Here is a 17,464-nt window from a genome sequence, read left to right on the forward strand (position 1 = left end):
ATCTCTCTACAATATTGGTTCTTCTGCTGCTTTGCAAGCCTGTTTTCTTCAAGAAATGCAAATCTGTGTTGCTGACGGACTGAAATCACACACTATGTTAACTAAAGGAACTAGTTTAATGAACATCAAACTACAAGACAGATGATGAAGTTTATGAGCGGATCACATGATCATCAAATGACCCTCAAGAACCTTAATCACTGTTTGGGGTCAGGCTGACCCCAGTGGACTTTTCCTTCATTTTATAAAAGTGTTACCTTCATCTCAGGGGCATGAAACTCTGTGACTTTTCCTAAATAATCTATCTAAACATGCACAAAAAAACTGGGCTTGATTTAATTGTTCTAAAGGTGTGTAAAAAATGTTTTACCGTTTAAGGTGTTTGGGGTCAAAATGACCCCACATTGAAAATGAATGGGAAAATGAAAAAAATGACTTTTTTTTATTTTGTTTGTCAAAAAAATAAAAGTAAATCCATTATAAATCTGAAAATTTCTACAAATAAACCAAGGTCTGGTCCTAGAGCATAAATAAAAAGTAGAACGAACTTTCTATCTTATACACACACACAGACACACACACACACACACACAAATGTATGTGTCTGCAACAGAGAGCATTTTTACAGAAATTGGCCAATAAAATAAACAAACCTGGCATAAATCTAATTTTTTTTTACATTTAAATCAACGTCTGGTCCTAGAGCATAAACCCAAAGTGTAACGAACTTTCTATCTCATACACACACACACTGCATAATAATAATAACACACTCTGATAATTCTGCAAAAGCAGATAATTCAAAATATATATCAGAAAACAACAAAAAATTCTAACTCTGACAAAACTACAGTTTTTTTATGTATTTCAAAACGTTTAAATAAATATTCACAACATATATATCATACATTTGTGAGGAGAAGTTGAAGCATCAAGAAAAATAAAGTGAAAATGAATGAGTCTCTATGGCCCTCTCTGGATACATGTGGTCATTGCACTTTAATTCCGTAAATAGGTAAAAAACTTAAACATTTCCACAAAAACACAGCATAAATGTATAGTTGAGAAGTAAATAAAAAAAATGATATATAGTTTTCCATATAAAAAAAATTATATTTCCTTATGAAATCGCTCAGTCTGACCCCAAACATCTTAAGTGTTATCTTTTTTTAAACAGTGATTAAGGGTTAAAGAAAACTTCCAAACCTGCTTTAAACAATTCCATCTTAATTCCGTTATTTCTTCTACACATTATCAAGCACACTAGAGAGTCAACAAGCTGAACAACATGTGCTAACGTTTGAGTAAAGTCTGAAACACAATGGGCCTCATTCATGAAACATTCGTAAATATACGAGTAAATATGTGAGTGATCTTGCGCGTAAAGAGACCTTCCCGAAAACTCTTCTCCTGATTCACAAATACTTCGTAAACGTCAGATGTGATAGTGAAACGTGTGTGTGTGTGTTATGAATTCCAATCAGTCGTAAATGGGACGCGCGTGCACGCTCATTCTCAATTACCATAAATCCCGCCCATTAAATCCGACTGACAACTATATATGGGCATCATATTATGACACCAAACGAAGGATTTCAACATGTCTTCTCAAAAGCGAATGAAAAAGAACAATTTCTCAGATGCAGAAATTGAAGTTTTATTATCAGAAGTTCATTCAAAACGCCACATTTTATTTTCAAGCGTACATAGTGGCGTATCAGGTCCTAAAAAAAGGAAGCTTGGCAGATATTACAGACGCAGTTACTGGAGGTTCATCTGTTAATCGAACAGTCCCAGAAGTGAAGAGAAAATGGTTCGACATGAAGCGACTGCAAAAAACTAATTAGTTCACTTCGAAAAACTATAGCCCAGCCCTATTGAAAGCAATTAATTATTTTATTAAAGTGTACTGTTTGCAGATGCTATTAATGGCTCTCATAATAAAAGTAAAAAGAAAAACCATATGTATTGCTATATATAATAATATTTTTTCAAAATGCTGTGTGTAAATGTACCCGATTAGGTGAATTAAAATGCAGCCTTATTAATGAGCAAAACGTTCGGAAGTTAAACGCACTATTTACACGTGGCCGGGAGCAGGTGTAGATTTCTTTCATACCAACTAACATTTGGAAAATACGAACATTTTAATGAATCCGAAAATTTACGCCAGAACCACTTTACACACGATTTACACAAACATTCGTTCTGCTCGTGTTTCATGAATGAGACCCAATGACACAGTAATTCCCCCATGAGTGGACATGATCTTACCGGGATCCGACTGAAGACTGAAGACGCTGCTCGTCAGGAGATGATGGAGTTTATGAGCTGCTCGTCAGGAGATGATGGAGTTTATGAGCTGCTCAGCAGGAGATGATGGAGTTTATGAGCTGCTCGGCAGGAGATGATGGAGTTTATGAGCTGCTCAGAGATCTTTTATAGCCCGAGTTAACTCCAGAAACACCAAACACAGATGCATTCATCATCATTAACAGTTAATGCACACGCAACCGCATCAGCAATCAGCAAACTACACCATATAAACCCATTAAAGAAAGCCACAAGTGATGGAGAAAGGACAATGTGAATAGCCAGAAATACAGTGATATAATACTCAGATTTTGTCATACTGTAAGTTTCTACAATCATGATTATGCAGTGAAAGCAAAATAAAGACAAAATCTTATAGCAACTTTTTCTACTGAAAACAAAATCGCTACATCTTTATTTGCAGTTTCATTTCAAGTCAAGCAAGTAGAAATGTATTTCTATAGCACATTTACAAGCAACAGAGTTGCACCAAAGTGCTGTACAATAAAACATTGAGCATATAGCTAGCAACCAAACTAAAGCCCAATTGATCCCTCTGGGGTCTGAGGGGTTTTTGGGGCCCTTGAGAGGTTTTGACATGCCCTGACATTTGTGCTTATCTCAGCTACTTACAACATACCTTTGGCCAACACATAATTCTGCTGTATTCAGCACAAACTCTGCTACAATAATATGTGAGCAAAATGGAAGTTACATTTTTGCATTTTATAGAAAAAAAATATTATGCGTGGTTAGTAAGTTTTGGGGAAAAATGTGTCACTGCAATGAGCCCATATAACTCATACTGAATAGTTTGGCACAAGACTTTTGAGTTACCATTCTTGTAGGCTAGAATGTTTACTACAAAATGATGTGAAAATCATTCTGATCACTCTTTCACAAAACAACAATATAATGATTTAAACTTTGTAAGTCAGTTTTTGTGCCAGTACTGCTCTATGTGTAGGGGTGTTGATGGCCATGAATATGAATGAGGGGAGACAATAGACACTCCCCCATCCATGGCTAATGCCCCATCACGGTGCTGTGAGGCAGAGAGGAGAATCTGAGAATGAGAGGACATTCAAAGGTTTTGTTTTTTAATCTGTTTTTATTGTAATTCCTCTATGTGGAGGAACTAAATGTTGTGCCTCACAAGACCACAGTGCTACCGTACATATATAAACACATAGTACCAGTCAAACGTTTGGACACATTACCATTTTTAATATTTTTGGAAGATGGCTGCATTTATTTGATAAAAAATACAGAAACAACAGTAATATTGTGAAATATTATTACAATTTAAAATAATGATTTTCTATTTTAATATACTTTAAAATATAATTTATTTATTTGATCAAAGCTGAATTTTCAGCATCCTTACTCCAGTCTTCAGTGTCACATGATCCTTCAGAAATCATTCTAATATCATGATTTGATAATCAGGTATTATCAATGTTGGAAACCGTTGTGCTGCTTAATATTTTTTTTATAACCTGTGATACTTTATTCTGGATTCACTGATTAAAGAGAAAAGCATTTATTCAAAATATAAATCTTTCCTAACAATATAACTTAGCACATCCTTTCAAAAGAACGGTAGTGACGGTGATCCGGAAGCTATAAAAGGACACCGGAACATAGCCGCGTCAGCTTTCTGTCTTCAGCAAGCGTTCTGTGTGACTGTATTGTCTTATTTGGTGTTGTTGGTCTATCTCAATATATATATGGCAAATATAGAGAAACAACTCCCTTGCCCGCGCTATTTGAGCGAGGATGACACGCACTTGTTCTGTGTTGTTCGTCTGGCAGTGGAGAATGCACAGACAGTGCTCGAGGGCGCTGTCTGCAAACTGAAAGCTCCGGTCCCGTTTAAGCCTGTTCGATCAATTAGATCAGGCTCGCGTTCCCAGTGCATCAGGTCCCGCGTCTGTCGAGGCAGCGCGCCGCTTGTATGCATGGGATTCGCACGTGGGGCTGGCATATAATACTGAGACGGTTGCGACCCTTTCTCAGTGTTTATTAACCAGCTCCACTGGTCTCGCGCACGGTCCGGAAGTGCACCCCTCCACAAGGAAACTTTATACATTTAAAGGGGTCATGACATGAGAAACCAAATTTGCCTTGATCTTTTGGTATATAAGAGGTCTTTGTACCATTAAAACGTCCTGCAAGTTTCATAGCTTAAGACTTAATTTCCATATATGGTTTTTCTTTATTTCTAAAACATTTTCAGACCTTTTTTTCTAAAATAATTGAACAAATGCTATCTTTTGAACTCTTGACATGAAAACAAACTGAGGTTTCTACCATTTTTTTCATGATGTTTCATGTTCATCACTATTTCAAAATAAAGGACTGAACACCTTAGGAGTATGAAAATATTATTGTTGCAAATTGATAAATTACAGCTCCTCTGTAATTTATTTTGAAAATCAGTCACCGAATATGAAAACTAGAGATTGTAAGCTTTCAAATGATATATAGTTTGTCAATATTACTTAAGGTTTTTACTAAGATATTATTGTTTTAAAAATATAATGGCAAACGTCCCACCTGTGGGACGGTGACACTCAATGGGTTAAAGGGGAAACACCCCCAAAACAGACTGTTTGAATCAGAGGATGAGAAACAGGGTGGGACAAGGTCATAAATCACTACATTTTAAAAGTTTTTTTGTAAAAAAAACTATAGTAATACTATAATTGCACCTAAGGGAACATAATAATAAAATAAAAAAACCCATGTCATGACCCCTTTAAATGGAACATTTTAATTTCATGGTGCAGAGAACGTCAGTTGGACCCAGTTAACTGCCTTCAGTGCTGGAGTTTCTCCAGAATCATTTCTCTGACGGGCTCTCCCCGTCCACGTTTAGGGTCTATGTGGCGGCTATATCTGCCTTCCACTCGCCTTTAACGGTGGGCACTCTGGGGACACACCCACTCATAATTTGTTTCCTTCGTGGAGCCAGGAGGACGAGGCCTGCCATCCAGCCTAGGGTCCCCACGTGGGACTTGGCAGTCTCGCCCCCTGGCAATGGTTACCCTGGCACCCTTCGAACCCCTGGATAAGGTGTCTGAGAAATGTTTATCCTTTAAGGTAGCCTTCCTGCTCGCTATTACTTCCCTGAAACAGGTTGGCGACCTGCAGGCACTATCTGTGGCTCCCTCTTGCCTCCAGTTCGCTTCTGGCAGAGTGAGAGCCATTCTCTACCCTAGACCTGGCTACGTGCCTAAGGTGCCCACGAATGTGGCACGGGTCTATAATTCTTCAGGCTTTTTATCCTCCACTCCATTTGTCGGCTAATCAAGCTAAACTACACTTGTTATGTCCGGTCCGGGCTCTTGAGGTCTATGTACATTGGACCTCGGGATGGGCGATATGGCCTAAAAAATTTATCATGATAATTTCAGGTATTTATTGCGATAACGATACAAATGACGATAAATTATTTTTTTCTGTAAAATATCAGATTATGTTATGTTTAAAGGCGGGTGTACACGGTGCGATTTTTTGCTGTTTTACGAGCTCGCAGATTATTTTTTCACTCGGGAGAAATCGAGTGCAAATCGGTGATGCTCGCATGGTCGCGGCTCGCAGCGTGTGAGAGGAATTACGAGCCGAGCACGTTATGAGCACCTCCCCGACCTCCCGATCATTTTTAAACATGTTTAAAAAATTCGGGGAGTCGGCCCGATTTTCACCAGCGTATAGGCTGTCCCCTATTGCCAAATCATACACAACCGCCTCACAGGCTAGATCGATGGGGCTATACCTCAGTGGCAGCAACCACACAGCGTGCGCATACACTGTCACACACACACACACACACTCACTCTCTCTCTCTCATGTTTTTATGTTGAACGGAATGGCTACTGTCACAGTATCTGCATTTGCACACACATTTCTGTCATTTTTCTATCTGAAGCTATTGCCTGAAACATTGAAAGCTCTCACAGAGACTGTGTTTAACCGCCAGCTCGGGATCAAATTCGTGCAGGAGGACAGTCGTGCCGTGTACCAGCTGCTTTGACGCGATTATCAGTTTAACTGACTCGTAACTCGTAACGTGTGCAATATCTCACGACCTCCCGAGTGTCCGAACTCGCACCGTGTACGCCCGCCTTAAGTTGTGTTCCAGTGACTGTGCTGAAAAACATCACACAACAACAATTACACAATAATAATTCAAATCAATTACAAGTTAAAAATGTAAACACAGATTCTGTATTTATTTATATGGTGCAAAAATAGTGCAAACAGCAAAAGTAACAATCACCATGTCTTCAGTTGTGTTTCAAAATTACAACAAAGTACAACTGAAAATAAATCCTGATAAAGTAACAAACATGTTAAAGTAACCTGATAAAGTAAAGAAGTTCAGTGTGAAACAGTCAATGACACACTCTTAGGCCTTGTCCACACGAACACGGGTATTTTTATAACCGTGACTTTTTTTACGCGGTTCGCCCGTTCGTCCACACGGAAACGCAGTATCAGGTCACTGAAACCGAACATTTTTGAAAACCCCTGCCAGGGTGAGGATTTTCAGAAACGCCGGTTGCAGTGTTGTCGTGTAGACAGTAAAACCGGAGTTTTTGCCTTGCGACGTCAAAGTGCGCGCCGTTATCCGCTGTGTTTGACGTCAGATTGTGCGTCGCTGACGGCTTCTGATTGGCCAACGTGGCTTTACGGTTAGGGTTATATCGCCGACTGCTGGTGTGGAATGCTCTTGACAGCGCTTGATAGTGTGTTTTTGCGTTTTCATGTAGACGGAGATTTTTTCAAAAACGCAGGAGGAAAAACTCCGGTTATAAAAATACCCGTGTCCGTGTGGACATGGCCTTAGAATGTAAATATAATACCACCAATTAGGTAGTTCCATTTTCAACACTCTTGTCCCATGGAACAAATTGTAAAAATAGTGCAAACAATGTATCAAAGTAACGATCCCAACTATGTCTTCAGATAGTTTACAAAATAGTGCAAAACAAAATGATAAATTAAAAAACAAATCAATAAATTAAATTTAAATAACAGTTTAATTAAACTGTAAACACTGATATACTCTTGCAAAATGTAGAAATGAGGCTGACATGAACATGTCTGGTAGTGCAAGTTGTATAACACACATACTAGTGTGATTCAGTAGCTTTCAAAAAGAGAACAGGGCTCACACCTTAAGATTTTTGGTCAAGAAGACCAACATATTCACTGTAGCTGGTTTCAGAAGAGACCTTTGGCATGTCACTACATTTCCAGCAGCGCTGTACTAGTGCGGGGATGCACAAGTACTTTTTCACCAAACGACTGATGTTAGGGAAATTCACCTCATGTACCTTCCACCATGTAAGGGGATTGCTTTCACCATCTGCAAGTGGCCCATGCCACTCTCTGTTTCTCTGTTTCAGAAAGGGTGGTCATCTCAGCAGCTGGTTTCTTGAAAAAACTTCCAAGACTCTTCCTCTTGCCTTTTAGATGCACTCTGAGCTTCTTTTGTTGATTCAGATGACGTTACAGGGGTAGAAGAGCCAGCATCACTTGGCATGACAGAAAGGGATTCCACCTCTGTGACTACTCTGGCTTTGATGACCAGGATCTCTTCTTGACTCATATACTGAGTGCGGAAGCGTGGATCAAGAATTGTTGCCATGTTGATCAGTTCCTGAACCTGTTGGTCACCATATTTGGTGTTCATGTAGTCCAATATTAAGCTTTTAATTGTTCTGGCGAGATCTGTGTCTTCATCTTTCCTCTGCAGCAGCTCACTGTTGAATATGTGAAGAGTAGGCTTTAAGCATGACACTGTGACATAGTTTTCAGAAGAGAGGGCATCTGTAAAATCAAGAAGAGGCCCAAGTGCTTTACTAACAGAGTCTAGGACATCAATATCCAGCCAAGTAGGCACCAGATGCCTGGTTGACCTGTCAGCAGCCAGGACTTGCGTAATGGCCTTCTCTTGCTCAAGCATCCACTCAATCATCTTCTGCCTTGATCCCCATCGTGTTGCCGATTCAGTCACAAGTTTGTGTTGCGGAAGGCCACGTTCAACTTGAGCATCTTTGAGTGTTCGCTGCTTTTTCCAGCTGTGCGAAAAAACACTGACAATCTTCTTACAGACTCCAATAGCTCTGTCAATCCTGGTATCCCTCATGCTTCTCTCTGCTAAACAACAACACAACAATTTGTTTATTTTTATGTATTTATTTATGTTTCTTTTGCACAAGAAAAAAATAAATACAATAAAAAACAAACAAAAACAAAAAAAAGTTAAAAGAAAAAAGTTAGTTCAGTTAAAATTAAAAATAGATGAAACTAAAAAAAAATCATTTAACCCTCTGGGGTCGGCAATCACGCCGGCGTGATTTGCGCGATTTTTTTCACATTGCAGCTGAATAGATTTAAAATGCTCCGTCATTTGTGGTCATACAGACTTAATAAATATGAAAAAAGAATCTGTGAGATGTCTACTTTTGTATGTGTCCACTTACAATCAAAACAAAACGTTGTGCTTTTGTAAAATAAAGAAATTAAACAGGGTGTGCTTTCTGCCTCTCCGTCTCGTGAACTTTTTTTTTCTTGAGCACGTCTCTAAACATAAACAAAACTCAGCGAATACTTGTCACACATTTATGAGCTCTATATCTTTATAATCATTTAAGTGTGTAGTTTTAAATTATCTGATTCAAAACGAAAACAAATATTCTCTGTTTAAGTAATTTGTATAAAACCAACAAGATATCCAGGTTCTCTAACCTTTGCTCATTAGTTTTAATGTGACCACACCCACACGCGCAAAATATATTGATATGCAAATCGTCCATGTGTCGCGCGAACGCCCCCATTACCTCAACAACAAAGCGCCAAACTTCATCAATCCTCTGCAGTCGTCGAGTTTGGAAGACACGCTGTGAGATAGATTTACATCATAAGAAGAAGAACGCGATTTGAAGACAAGAAAGATTTTAAGGTAAGAAATAATTCTGAATTATATTAGTTAGTGTTATTGCATAGGCCTACACTTCACATTGCAGTCGAACTGTTGCTCGATGCTTCAGTGAATGTTCTCAGTCGCGGCATTGAACATTTTACTTTTAAAACAGCTTATTATGTAGGTAGCCAATGTGCCTGATGCTTTCACTTGATGCAAACGTTCGTTTTTGTGATTAAAATACATTATTATTATATAATTTTTTATATAATTATTATATAATAATATTATTATATATAAATATTACCATAACATCTGTCTTCCTGTGTGCGGAAATTTGTTTATGTAGCCGTGACAACGAAACACGTCATATCGATGTAAACATTTGAGGTAACATATGATAATAAATATATTTTTCTCTAGTGTAGTGTTACTGAATTGTTCCTTTTTAACGATGCCTGCTATAGCCTACTATTGTTATTATTTTATGCAGCCCTGCATGTATGCCTACAAGGCACAACAAACCTGGTGTTAATTTTATATATAGGCCTATATATATATAATATATGTGTGTGTGTATTTTATACATGTTTAAAAGCAATTTTAACCAGAACAAATCTAAAATGTATTCCCAAAATCGTGCAGCCCTAGTTTCTCTTGATATCAGCATGTTCACAGCTTTTTTTTTTTTTTTTAGGTACCAGTCCTGCTGACTTCAACATGAGCATGAGGAGGTAAAGTGAAAAATCAAACACCTTGGAAATGACAGGTAGGCTTTGCACTATGTTTCAGGAAAGGAAAGGTGTGTGACTGGTTAAGTCTCTGTCTTTAGTTCAGTGTGTTAAATAATGTGCTTTTTTGCCATTTGTTGTGTATCTTTGGATGATGTTGTGTTGTAAATAAATCCAAACAATCAAAAAGCCATTCTTTTTTAAATCTCCTCATTCTTTGTGCAAGGTAATGTAATGATAGTGCCTGAGAGCTCCTAATAGGGCCATTATGGGAGGGTCTTTGTCTCTCTCAGCTGTGAAACACTCAATATTCATGGTGGTTAACGCCTACTCGCATAAAGCTTTCTTACACAAGACATGTCTTACATATTTTAAATCAATATATTGTCTCATCTGAATGAGTAGTCAAGGTGATTTTCACATAGTTTATGAGCAAATATTCTAGGCTACGTGATACAATTTTCAAAAGTCTTGTGAAGAAATAATCAGTTTGGGTTTCATGACCTTATTTCAGTGACTTTTTTTTGTCATTTTCACAAACCACGCATAAATGATATTATCTCAAAACTACAAACTTTTACAAACATGCTGCTGACATATTATTGTAGCAGAGTTTGTGCTGAATGCAGTGTAATAAGATTTTAGCCATGAAAATATCACAAGTAACAGAAATAAGCACAAATGTCAGAGCATGTCAGAACACCTCCAGGACCCAGAAAACACCTCAGACCCCAGAGGGTTAAATAAATGAACATTTAATATTAAATGCACATAATATAAACATTAGCTAATGTAATGAATTACTGTTCAAAATACTGCATACATACTCACATTACTAATGCAGAAACAAATACATAAATACAGTTAATATTAATCTCATGTTTACTCAGTGTGCATGCATTAAATATACTGACACTAAGAGAGAAAGAGTAAACTTACCAATAGCAATGTGTAGACAATGGCCTAAGCAAGACAGTCTTGTCCACATGTTTAGAGTGACTGCTTTTACTATGTTGGCCCCGCTGTCCGTTGTTAGGCACACCTATTTCTCCTCAACTAAATTCCATTCTTGAAGAAACTGCTTCAAGCCACTCGTGATGTTTTCACCCGTGTGGTCATCTGGGATAAAACTTGTCTGGATGCAACAGCTGTTCAGACTCCAGTCACTCGTTATGTAGTGGACCGTAAGGCTAATGTAAGGCTCAGTCACTCTGCTACTCCACATGTCTGCAGTTGAAGCATAAAAATCCACCGTAGACAGTGATGTTTGTACCCTACCGCGACACTCTTCATACATCGCTGGCAGGGCTGTTTTGGAAAAGTACTTCCTTGAGGGCATGTTGTATCTTGGGTCCAGTTTATGGATCATTTGCTTGAATCCTTCTTTTTCGACAGTTTGGAATGGCAACATGTCTTTTGTCAAACAAAACACCACTGCTTCCGTCCATTTGTTCCATCGTTTACTTTGCTTATCATAAGGGACGCAATTAGCAAATGCACTGGCAATTTTCGTCTGGGTGGGAATTTTCTTACCCCTAGGTCCACTTGTAGTTTTCGCCGCCGTTGCCTCACGTATCTTCCGCCATTCTTCATACTCTGGTTTGTGTTTCAGATGGTGGAACAAATTGGATGTGTTTCCACTCTTTGTAACCACCGTTTTTCTGCAAACTTTGCATATTACGGTAGTTTGCTCCTCATCTGATTTTCTGTAACCAAACCAGTTCCAAATTGTGAAGGTAGCTCCTCGCTTAACAACAAGCTCCTCATCAGCCCCACGTCCGCCTTCCGCCATGGTTGTTTTCACTCCGCACGTGAACAGTGAATCGGGCGCGCACAAAACTACGTCATCAACTAGACTTAACGTTATTATCGTGAGGAGACACATTTTTATCGTGAGGAGAATTTTCAATGGTATATCGCATACAATAAGATATCGCCCATCCCTAGAAGTCGGACCAGCTGTTTGTGTGTTTTGGGTTATTCAAGAAGGGCTCCCCGGTCTTGTTGAAGATTTTATTATTTAGAAAATAAGTAATTCAGCAGTATTTTTGTACACCATTATTTCCTCTGTGTGTGTCTTTGGTTTGACTTTTGGGGCTTAAAGAAAGGTCAGAATGCTGATGCAGCAGAGAACTCTATTTAAGTGTGTCACATGGTGTTGGAAGCCTGCCCAAAATATCTATAGGATGTATGACCATTTTTGGAGGCGATGTATGTATATATGTGAAAAGCTAACCGATGTTCGGGAGTCATCTCCTGCAGGACCTCCCTGCGGGAGGTTGCTCGGCTTTGTTTTGTTAAATAAAGTCTACAATATTTCTGGCATCAAAGATCTCTGAGAAGTGATTTCATAAAAAGATTGAAACCACAACAAGTGGCACCCCGGATGGGACTTGTTAGGAGCTGAAGGAACCACAAAGGGCATCGCTGGTGACCGGCACAAACAACAGTGGCCACTGTACTTTGAGGTGAGCATTTTTGCTTTTGTGTAAAGTATGTGTTGGTCACCAGCTGCCCTGAAGTGGTAAGAAAAGCTTCTTCAAATTTAAAAGAACTAAAACAAAATTGAAAAAGGGGTCTTTGATTCCAGAAATGATTGCATGCAGTTTGATTTCTAATAAGAAGGCCTTGTAGATATCAAGTAGTTTATAATAGCGCGGGGGAGCTCCCGGTAGTGTTTGCCTGTGCTTATATGATCCTGTGTGGATTGTATGAGCATTGGTACTATTCGTTTTGCGCTAAGGTTTTGTCGTACGTACGCAAGGATTTGTATTTACTGATAAGGATATCAGTGGCTGATAAGGATATCAGTTGATTTATCTGTGTTTTTGCGTATATCAAGAGGGCCTTGATGGATGATTACGCAAAAAGCATGCACACAGAGGATTTATAAGGATAAAAGTTAATTTTATTTTGGACTTGTCAAGTGGGCCTGGAAGGATGACAAGCGTACTGATAAGGATATCAGTTATTAGTGATCTGTGTTTTACTTGTAAGTGGGCCTTGAAGGATACAGTAAATAGCATGTGCACAGATGAAGATTAGCCTATGGTTACCGCCTTGTTAGGTTAAACAAGGGACTGCTCAGGTAGGCTAGATCTTGTAGAATAGGATAGTTTTAGCTTGGTTACCGCCTTGTTATAGGTTAACAAGGGTCTGCTCAGGTAAGCTAGAATAGGGTAGTTTTAAAAGTATCACTGTGTTGGAGGACTTGAATCAGTGAATCTTATAGTTAAAGAGGTATTGTTTTTCGCTGTGTTGAGGAGGTGACTCAGTGAATATTTAATGTAGTGTTTAGAAATACAAAAATTGAGAAGTAGCGAATAATTCAGATCTGACAGGGAATAGAGTACAGAATAGGGTGTGTGTGTCTGTGGGATCCTGTGTGTTGCTTGACTGTGCCTGTGGGTAAAAATAGTGACCCCTCTGACCCTGGTCACTTGAAAAGGGACAAAGAATGTGTGAATGAGATTAAGAGACATGTATAAATGGTGTTTATTAACAAAAGTAAAGGAAAACAATTGTTTCAAGATATTAACTCTGCAGATTATTGCAGTATGAAATAAGATAAAATAAAATAAAAATAATTTAATCAATGAATGTAGCCTAATAATAAAATAAAATATATTATATATTATTAATATATCAATATAAATAAGATTGCACGTGCTTAATATATTATATGTTATATCTGACATTTACATTTACATTTAGTCATTTAGCAGACGCCTTTATCCAAAGCGACTTACAACTGAGGACTACAACAAGCGAGTCATTGTGAAGAAGCAAAAATAACGCAAGAAGTGCTCAAAATACAAAGTTCTGGAATTGCTCAGAGTAGCATAAGCCAAAACAAAGGAGGGTAAAGGAGAGGTTTTTTTTTTTTTTTTTTTTTTTTTTTTTTTTTTTTAGGTCAAGTGCTCACGGAAGAGATGAGTTTTCAGTTGTCTTTTGAATGTGGTCAGGGATTCTGCATTCCGGATGAGGGTAGGGAGATCATTCCACCAGCAAGGAACCGTGAATGAGAATGTTCTGGAGAGTGATTTTGTGGCTCTCTGTGATGGTACCACGAGTCGTCGCTCATTGACCGATCGCAGGCTTCTGGTAGGGATGTAGACTCGTAGGAGCGAGTGAAAGTAGGAGGGAGCTGAGCCTGTGGTCGATCTGTAAGCAAGCGTCAATGCCTTGAACTTGATGCGAGCAGCGAGTGGTAGCCAGTGCAGAGAGATGAACAGAGGAGTGACGTGGGCCCTTTTGGGCTCGTTGAAGACAAGACGGGCTGCAGCATTCTGGATCATTTGTAGAGGTTTAATTGCACATGATGGAAGACCAGCCAGAAGAGCATTGCAGTAATCAAGCCTAGAGATAACCAAGGCCTGGGCGAGAAGTTGTGTTGCATGCTCAGTTAGGAAGGGCCTGATCTTCCTGATGTTGTGCAGTGCAAACCTGCATGATCGAGCTGTCTTTGTGATGTGGTCTGTGAAGGTCAGATGCTCATCAAATGTTACTCCAAGGTTTCTGACCGACCTTGATGGGGTGATTAAAGTTGAATCTAGCTGGATAGTGAAGTCGTGCTGCAGGGACGGGTTGGCAGGGAGGACGAGAAGCTCAGTCTTTGCCAGGTTGAGCTGCAGGTGATGTTCCTTCATCCACGCCGAGATGTCCGCCAGACAGCTTGAGATACGTGTAGCTACTGTGGGATCATCAGGTGGAAATGAGAGGTAGAGCTGGGTGTCATCAGCATAGCAATGGTAAGAGAAGCCATGTGCCTGTATGATGGGTCCCAGTGATGTGGTGTAAATGGAGAAGAGGAGCGGTCCAAGAACTGAACCCTGAGGAACCCCTGTAGTCAGTTGATGTTCTTTGGATACCTTGCCACTCCATGCGACCCTGAAGGACCTACCTGTGAGATAGGACTCAAACCAGTGGAGAGGAGTTCCAGTGATGCCCAGTGATGAGAGGGTGGACAGGAGGATCTGATGATTCACAGTGTCGAAGGCAGCAGACAGATCCAGGAGAATGAGAACTGATGATTTGGAGGCAGCTTTTGCGATCCGTAGGGCTTCTGTGACTGACAGCAATGCAGTCTCGGTTGAATGCCCTTTCTTGAAGCCAGATTGGTTTACGTCTAGTTGGTTGGTCAGAGAGAGGAAGGATGTTACTTGGTTGAAGGCAACTCGTTCAAGTGTTTTCGCAATGAACGGTAGGAGAGAGACAGGTCTGTAATTCTCTAAGAGTGATGTGTTAAATGTGGGTTTCTTAAGCAGTGGAGTTACCCGAGCCTGCTTGAATGCTGTAGGAAAAGTGCCAGTGTGGAGGGATGAGTTGATGATGTGTGTGAGTGCTGGTAGAAGTGTGGGAGAAATGGCTTGTAGAAGGTGTGAGGGGATGGGATCTAGAGGACAGGTGGTGGGGTGACTGGAGAGGAGAAGTTTAGATACTTCTTCCTCGGTCAGTGGAGAGAATGAGGAGAGAAGGTGTTTCGGATTGGGAGGGGTTGGACTGGGTTCCTGTGTGTGTGGAGTTGAGAATTGACTGCTGATGGTTGTTGTTTTGTTGGTGAAGAAGTTGGCAAAATCATCAGCAGTTAAAGAGGAGGTGGGTGGTGGTGGAGGTGGACAGAGGAGAGAGTTGAATGTCTTGAAAAGAGTTCGTGTGTTAGCGGTGCTGTTGATCTTGTTGTGAAAATAAGAGGATTTTGCAGCATGAACATCAGCAGAAAAGGAAGAGAGCAGAGATTGATACATACTAAGGTCAGTTTTGTCTTTTGATTTGCGCCATTTCCTCTCTGTTGCCCTGAGTTTAGTCCGGTGTTCACGAAGAACCTCAGATAACCAGGGGTTAGAGGGAGTAGTACGTGCTGGCCTGGAGGAGATAGGGCAGATATTGTCTAAAGAAGAAGTTAGAGTGGAGCATAAAGTATCTGTTGCGGTATTAACATCCAGAGATGAGAATTGTGAGTGTGAGGGAAGAGAAGATGACACAGCAGTGGAGAGATGGGAGGGAGAGAGTGAGCGCAGGTTTCGTCTGAAAGTAGCTGGTAGGGGGGTTGGTGGAGCATGGGTAGTGAGTTGTAGATTGAATGTAATGAGGAAATGATCAGAAACATGGAGAGGTTTCACCACAATGTTGTCTGTGATGCAGTTGCGTGTGTAGACCAGGTCCAGTTGGTTGCCTGATTTGTGAGTACCTGAGGTGATGAGCCGTTTGAGATCGAATGAGGCTAGGAGAGAGATGAAGTCTGTTGCATGCGGCTTCTCTAGATGAATGTTGAAATCACCGAAGACTACAAGTGGGGTTCCATCCTCAGGGAAAGAAGACAGCAGCACATCCAGCTCCTCTACAAAGCTTCCCAGTTGACCTGGGGGGCGATATATGACTACAATATGGATCTTAATGGGAGTTGTAAGAGTAATAGCATGATATTCAAACGAGTAGTTATTGCAGAGAGAAGAGAGAGTTGAGTAATTCCAATTGTTAGAAATGAGAAGACCTGTGCCCCCACCCCTCCCAGACTGGCGAGGAGTGTGAGAGAAGGAGAAGTTGTTCGAGAGAGCAGTCGGGGTTGCTGAGTCTTCTGGACGAATCCAGGTCTCAGTTAAGCCTAAAATATTAAGAGTAGAGTGAGATGCAAAGGCTGGAATGAAGTCAGCTTTGTTGACTGCTGACTGACAATTCCATAGACCCATAGAAATGGAGAGAGGTGTGTGAGAGGATGGGAGAATAGGACGCAGATTAGCAGTATTGCGCTGCCTTCTGTGCGTGATGAGAGAGCGTCGTCGAGAGACAACAGGAATGTATTGAAAGCACATATTTAGTAGGGAAATACTATACCAGTGTGAAAGGAAGAGGGGGAATAGGATACTTAAGTGCCTTGCAGGTGTCCTTGCTCGGTGGAGTCGCGCAGGTAGAGTCGATGGTCTTTACCCGAGTCGGTCTTCACACGAGGAGAGCTGAAACGCTTCCGCTGACGCTTCCGCGACAGCGCGCACACTACAGAGATATAGTGCTTTCAAACGCCTGAGTGAGGACAGCTGCTAGGCCAGCCAATTAGCACAGGCAAATCAAATAATCCGAAAATGGGAGAAAATCGAAACTGTCTCTATGAACAGCTACACTTAAGTGCTATAAAATTTAAACTGCAATAGCCCACTTCTCAGACGCGGCTGTGATATAAAGTAGTCACGCGTCTAATTAAAATACAGATTTGTGTGAAGGAAAAAATGTACAATAACCACAGAATCGAAAATAGCCCTACTTTCTGGAAAATAATACACTAAACAACAAGAGAACTGAATATTAAGAAAAAACCACTTGCGCTCTCGTTCGTTCTACACGCAGACTGACGCTCGTCCTGCACTGTTCTGATTCTCCTAGCCTTATATCTGTTCTACAGTTGCTGCTAGGCCAGCCAATTAGCACAGGCAAATCAAATAATCCGAAAATGGGAGAAAATCGAAACTGTCTCTATGAACAGCTACAC

At 40.1% G+C, this 17,464-nt stretch overlaps 1 protein-coding gene across 1 annotated transcript; it reads right to left on the reverse strand.

The window, feature by feature from the left end:
* Positions 1-13,889: 13,889 nt before the first annotated feature.
* On the reverse strand, positions 13,890-16,931 carry LOC306994316 (uncharacterized protein; the record flags this gene model as incomplete). The annotated part of the gene is made up of 3 exons (XM_079639932.1): positions 16,475-16,931; positions 15,731-16,342; positions 13,890-15,109 (listed from the first exon to the last, which is right to left on the reverse strand). Exons 1-3 carry the CDS (start codon positions 16,791-16,793, stop codon positions 13,890-13,892), a joined length of 2,151 nt encoding a protein of 716 aa, XP_079496058.1. The 5' UTR covers positions 16,794-16,931.
* Positions 16,932-17,464: the final 533 nt, after the last annotated feature.

Source organism: Phoxinus phoxinus (genome assembly GCF_949152265.1).
Source record: "Phoxinus phoxinus genome assembly, contig: scaffold_48, whole genome shotgun sequence".
Classification (NCBI taxonomy): Eukaryota; Metazoa; Chordata; class Actinopteri; order Cypriniformes; family Leuciscidae; genus Phoxinus; species Phoxinus phoxinus.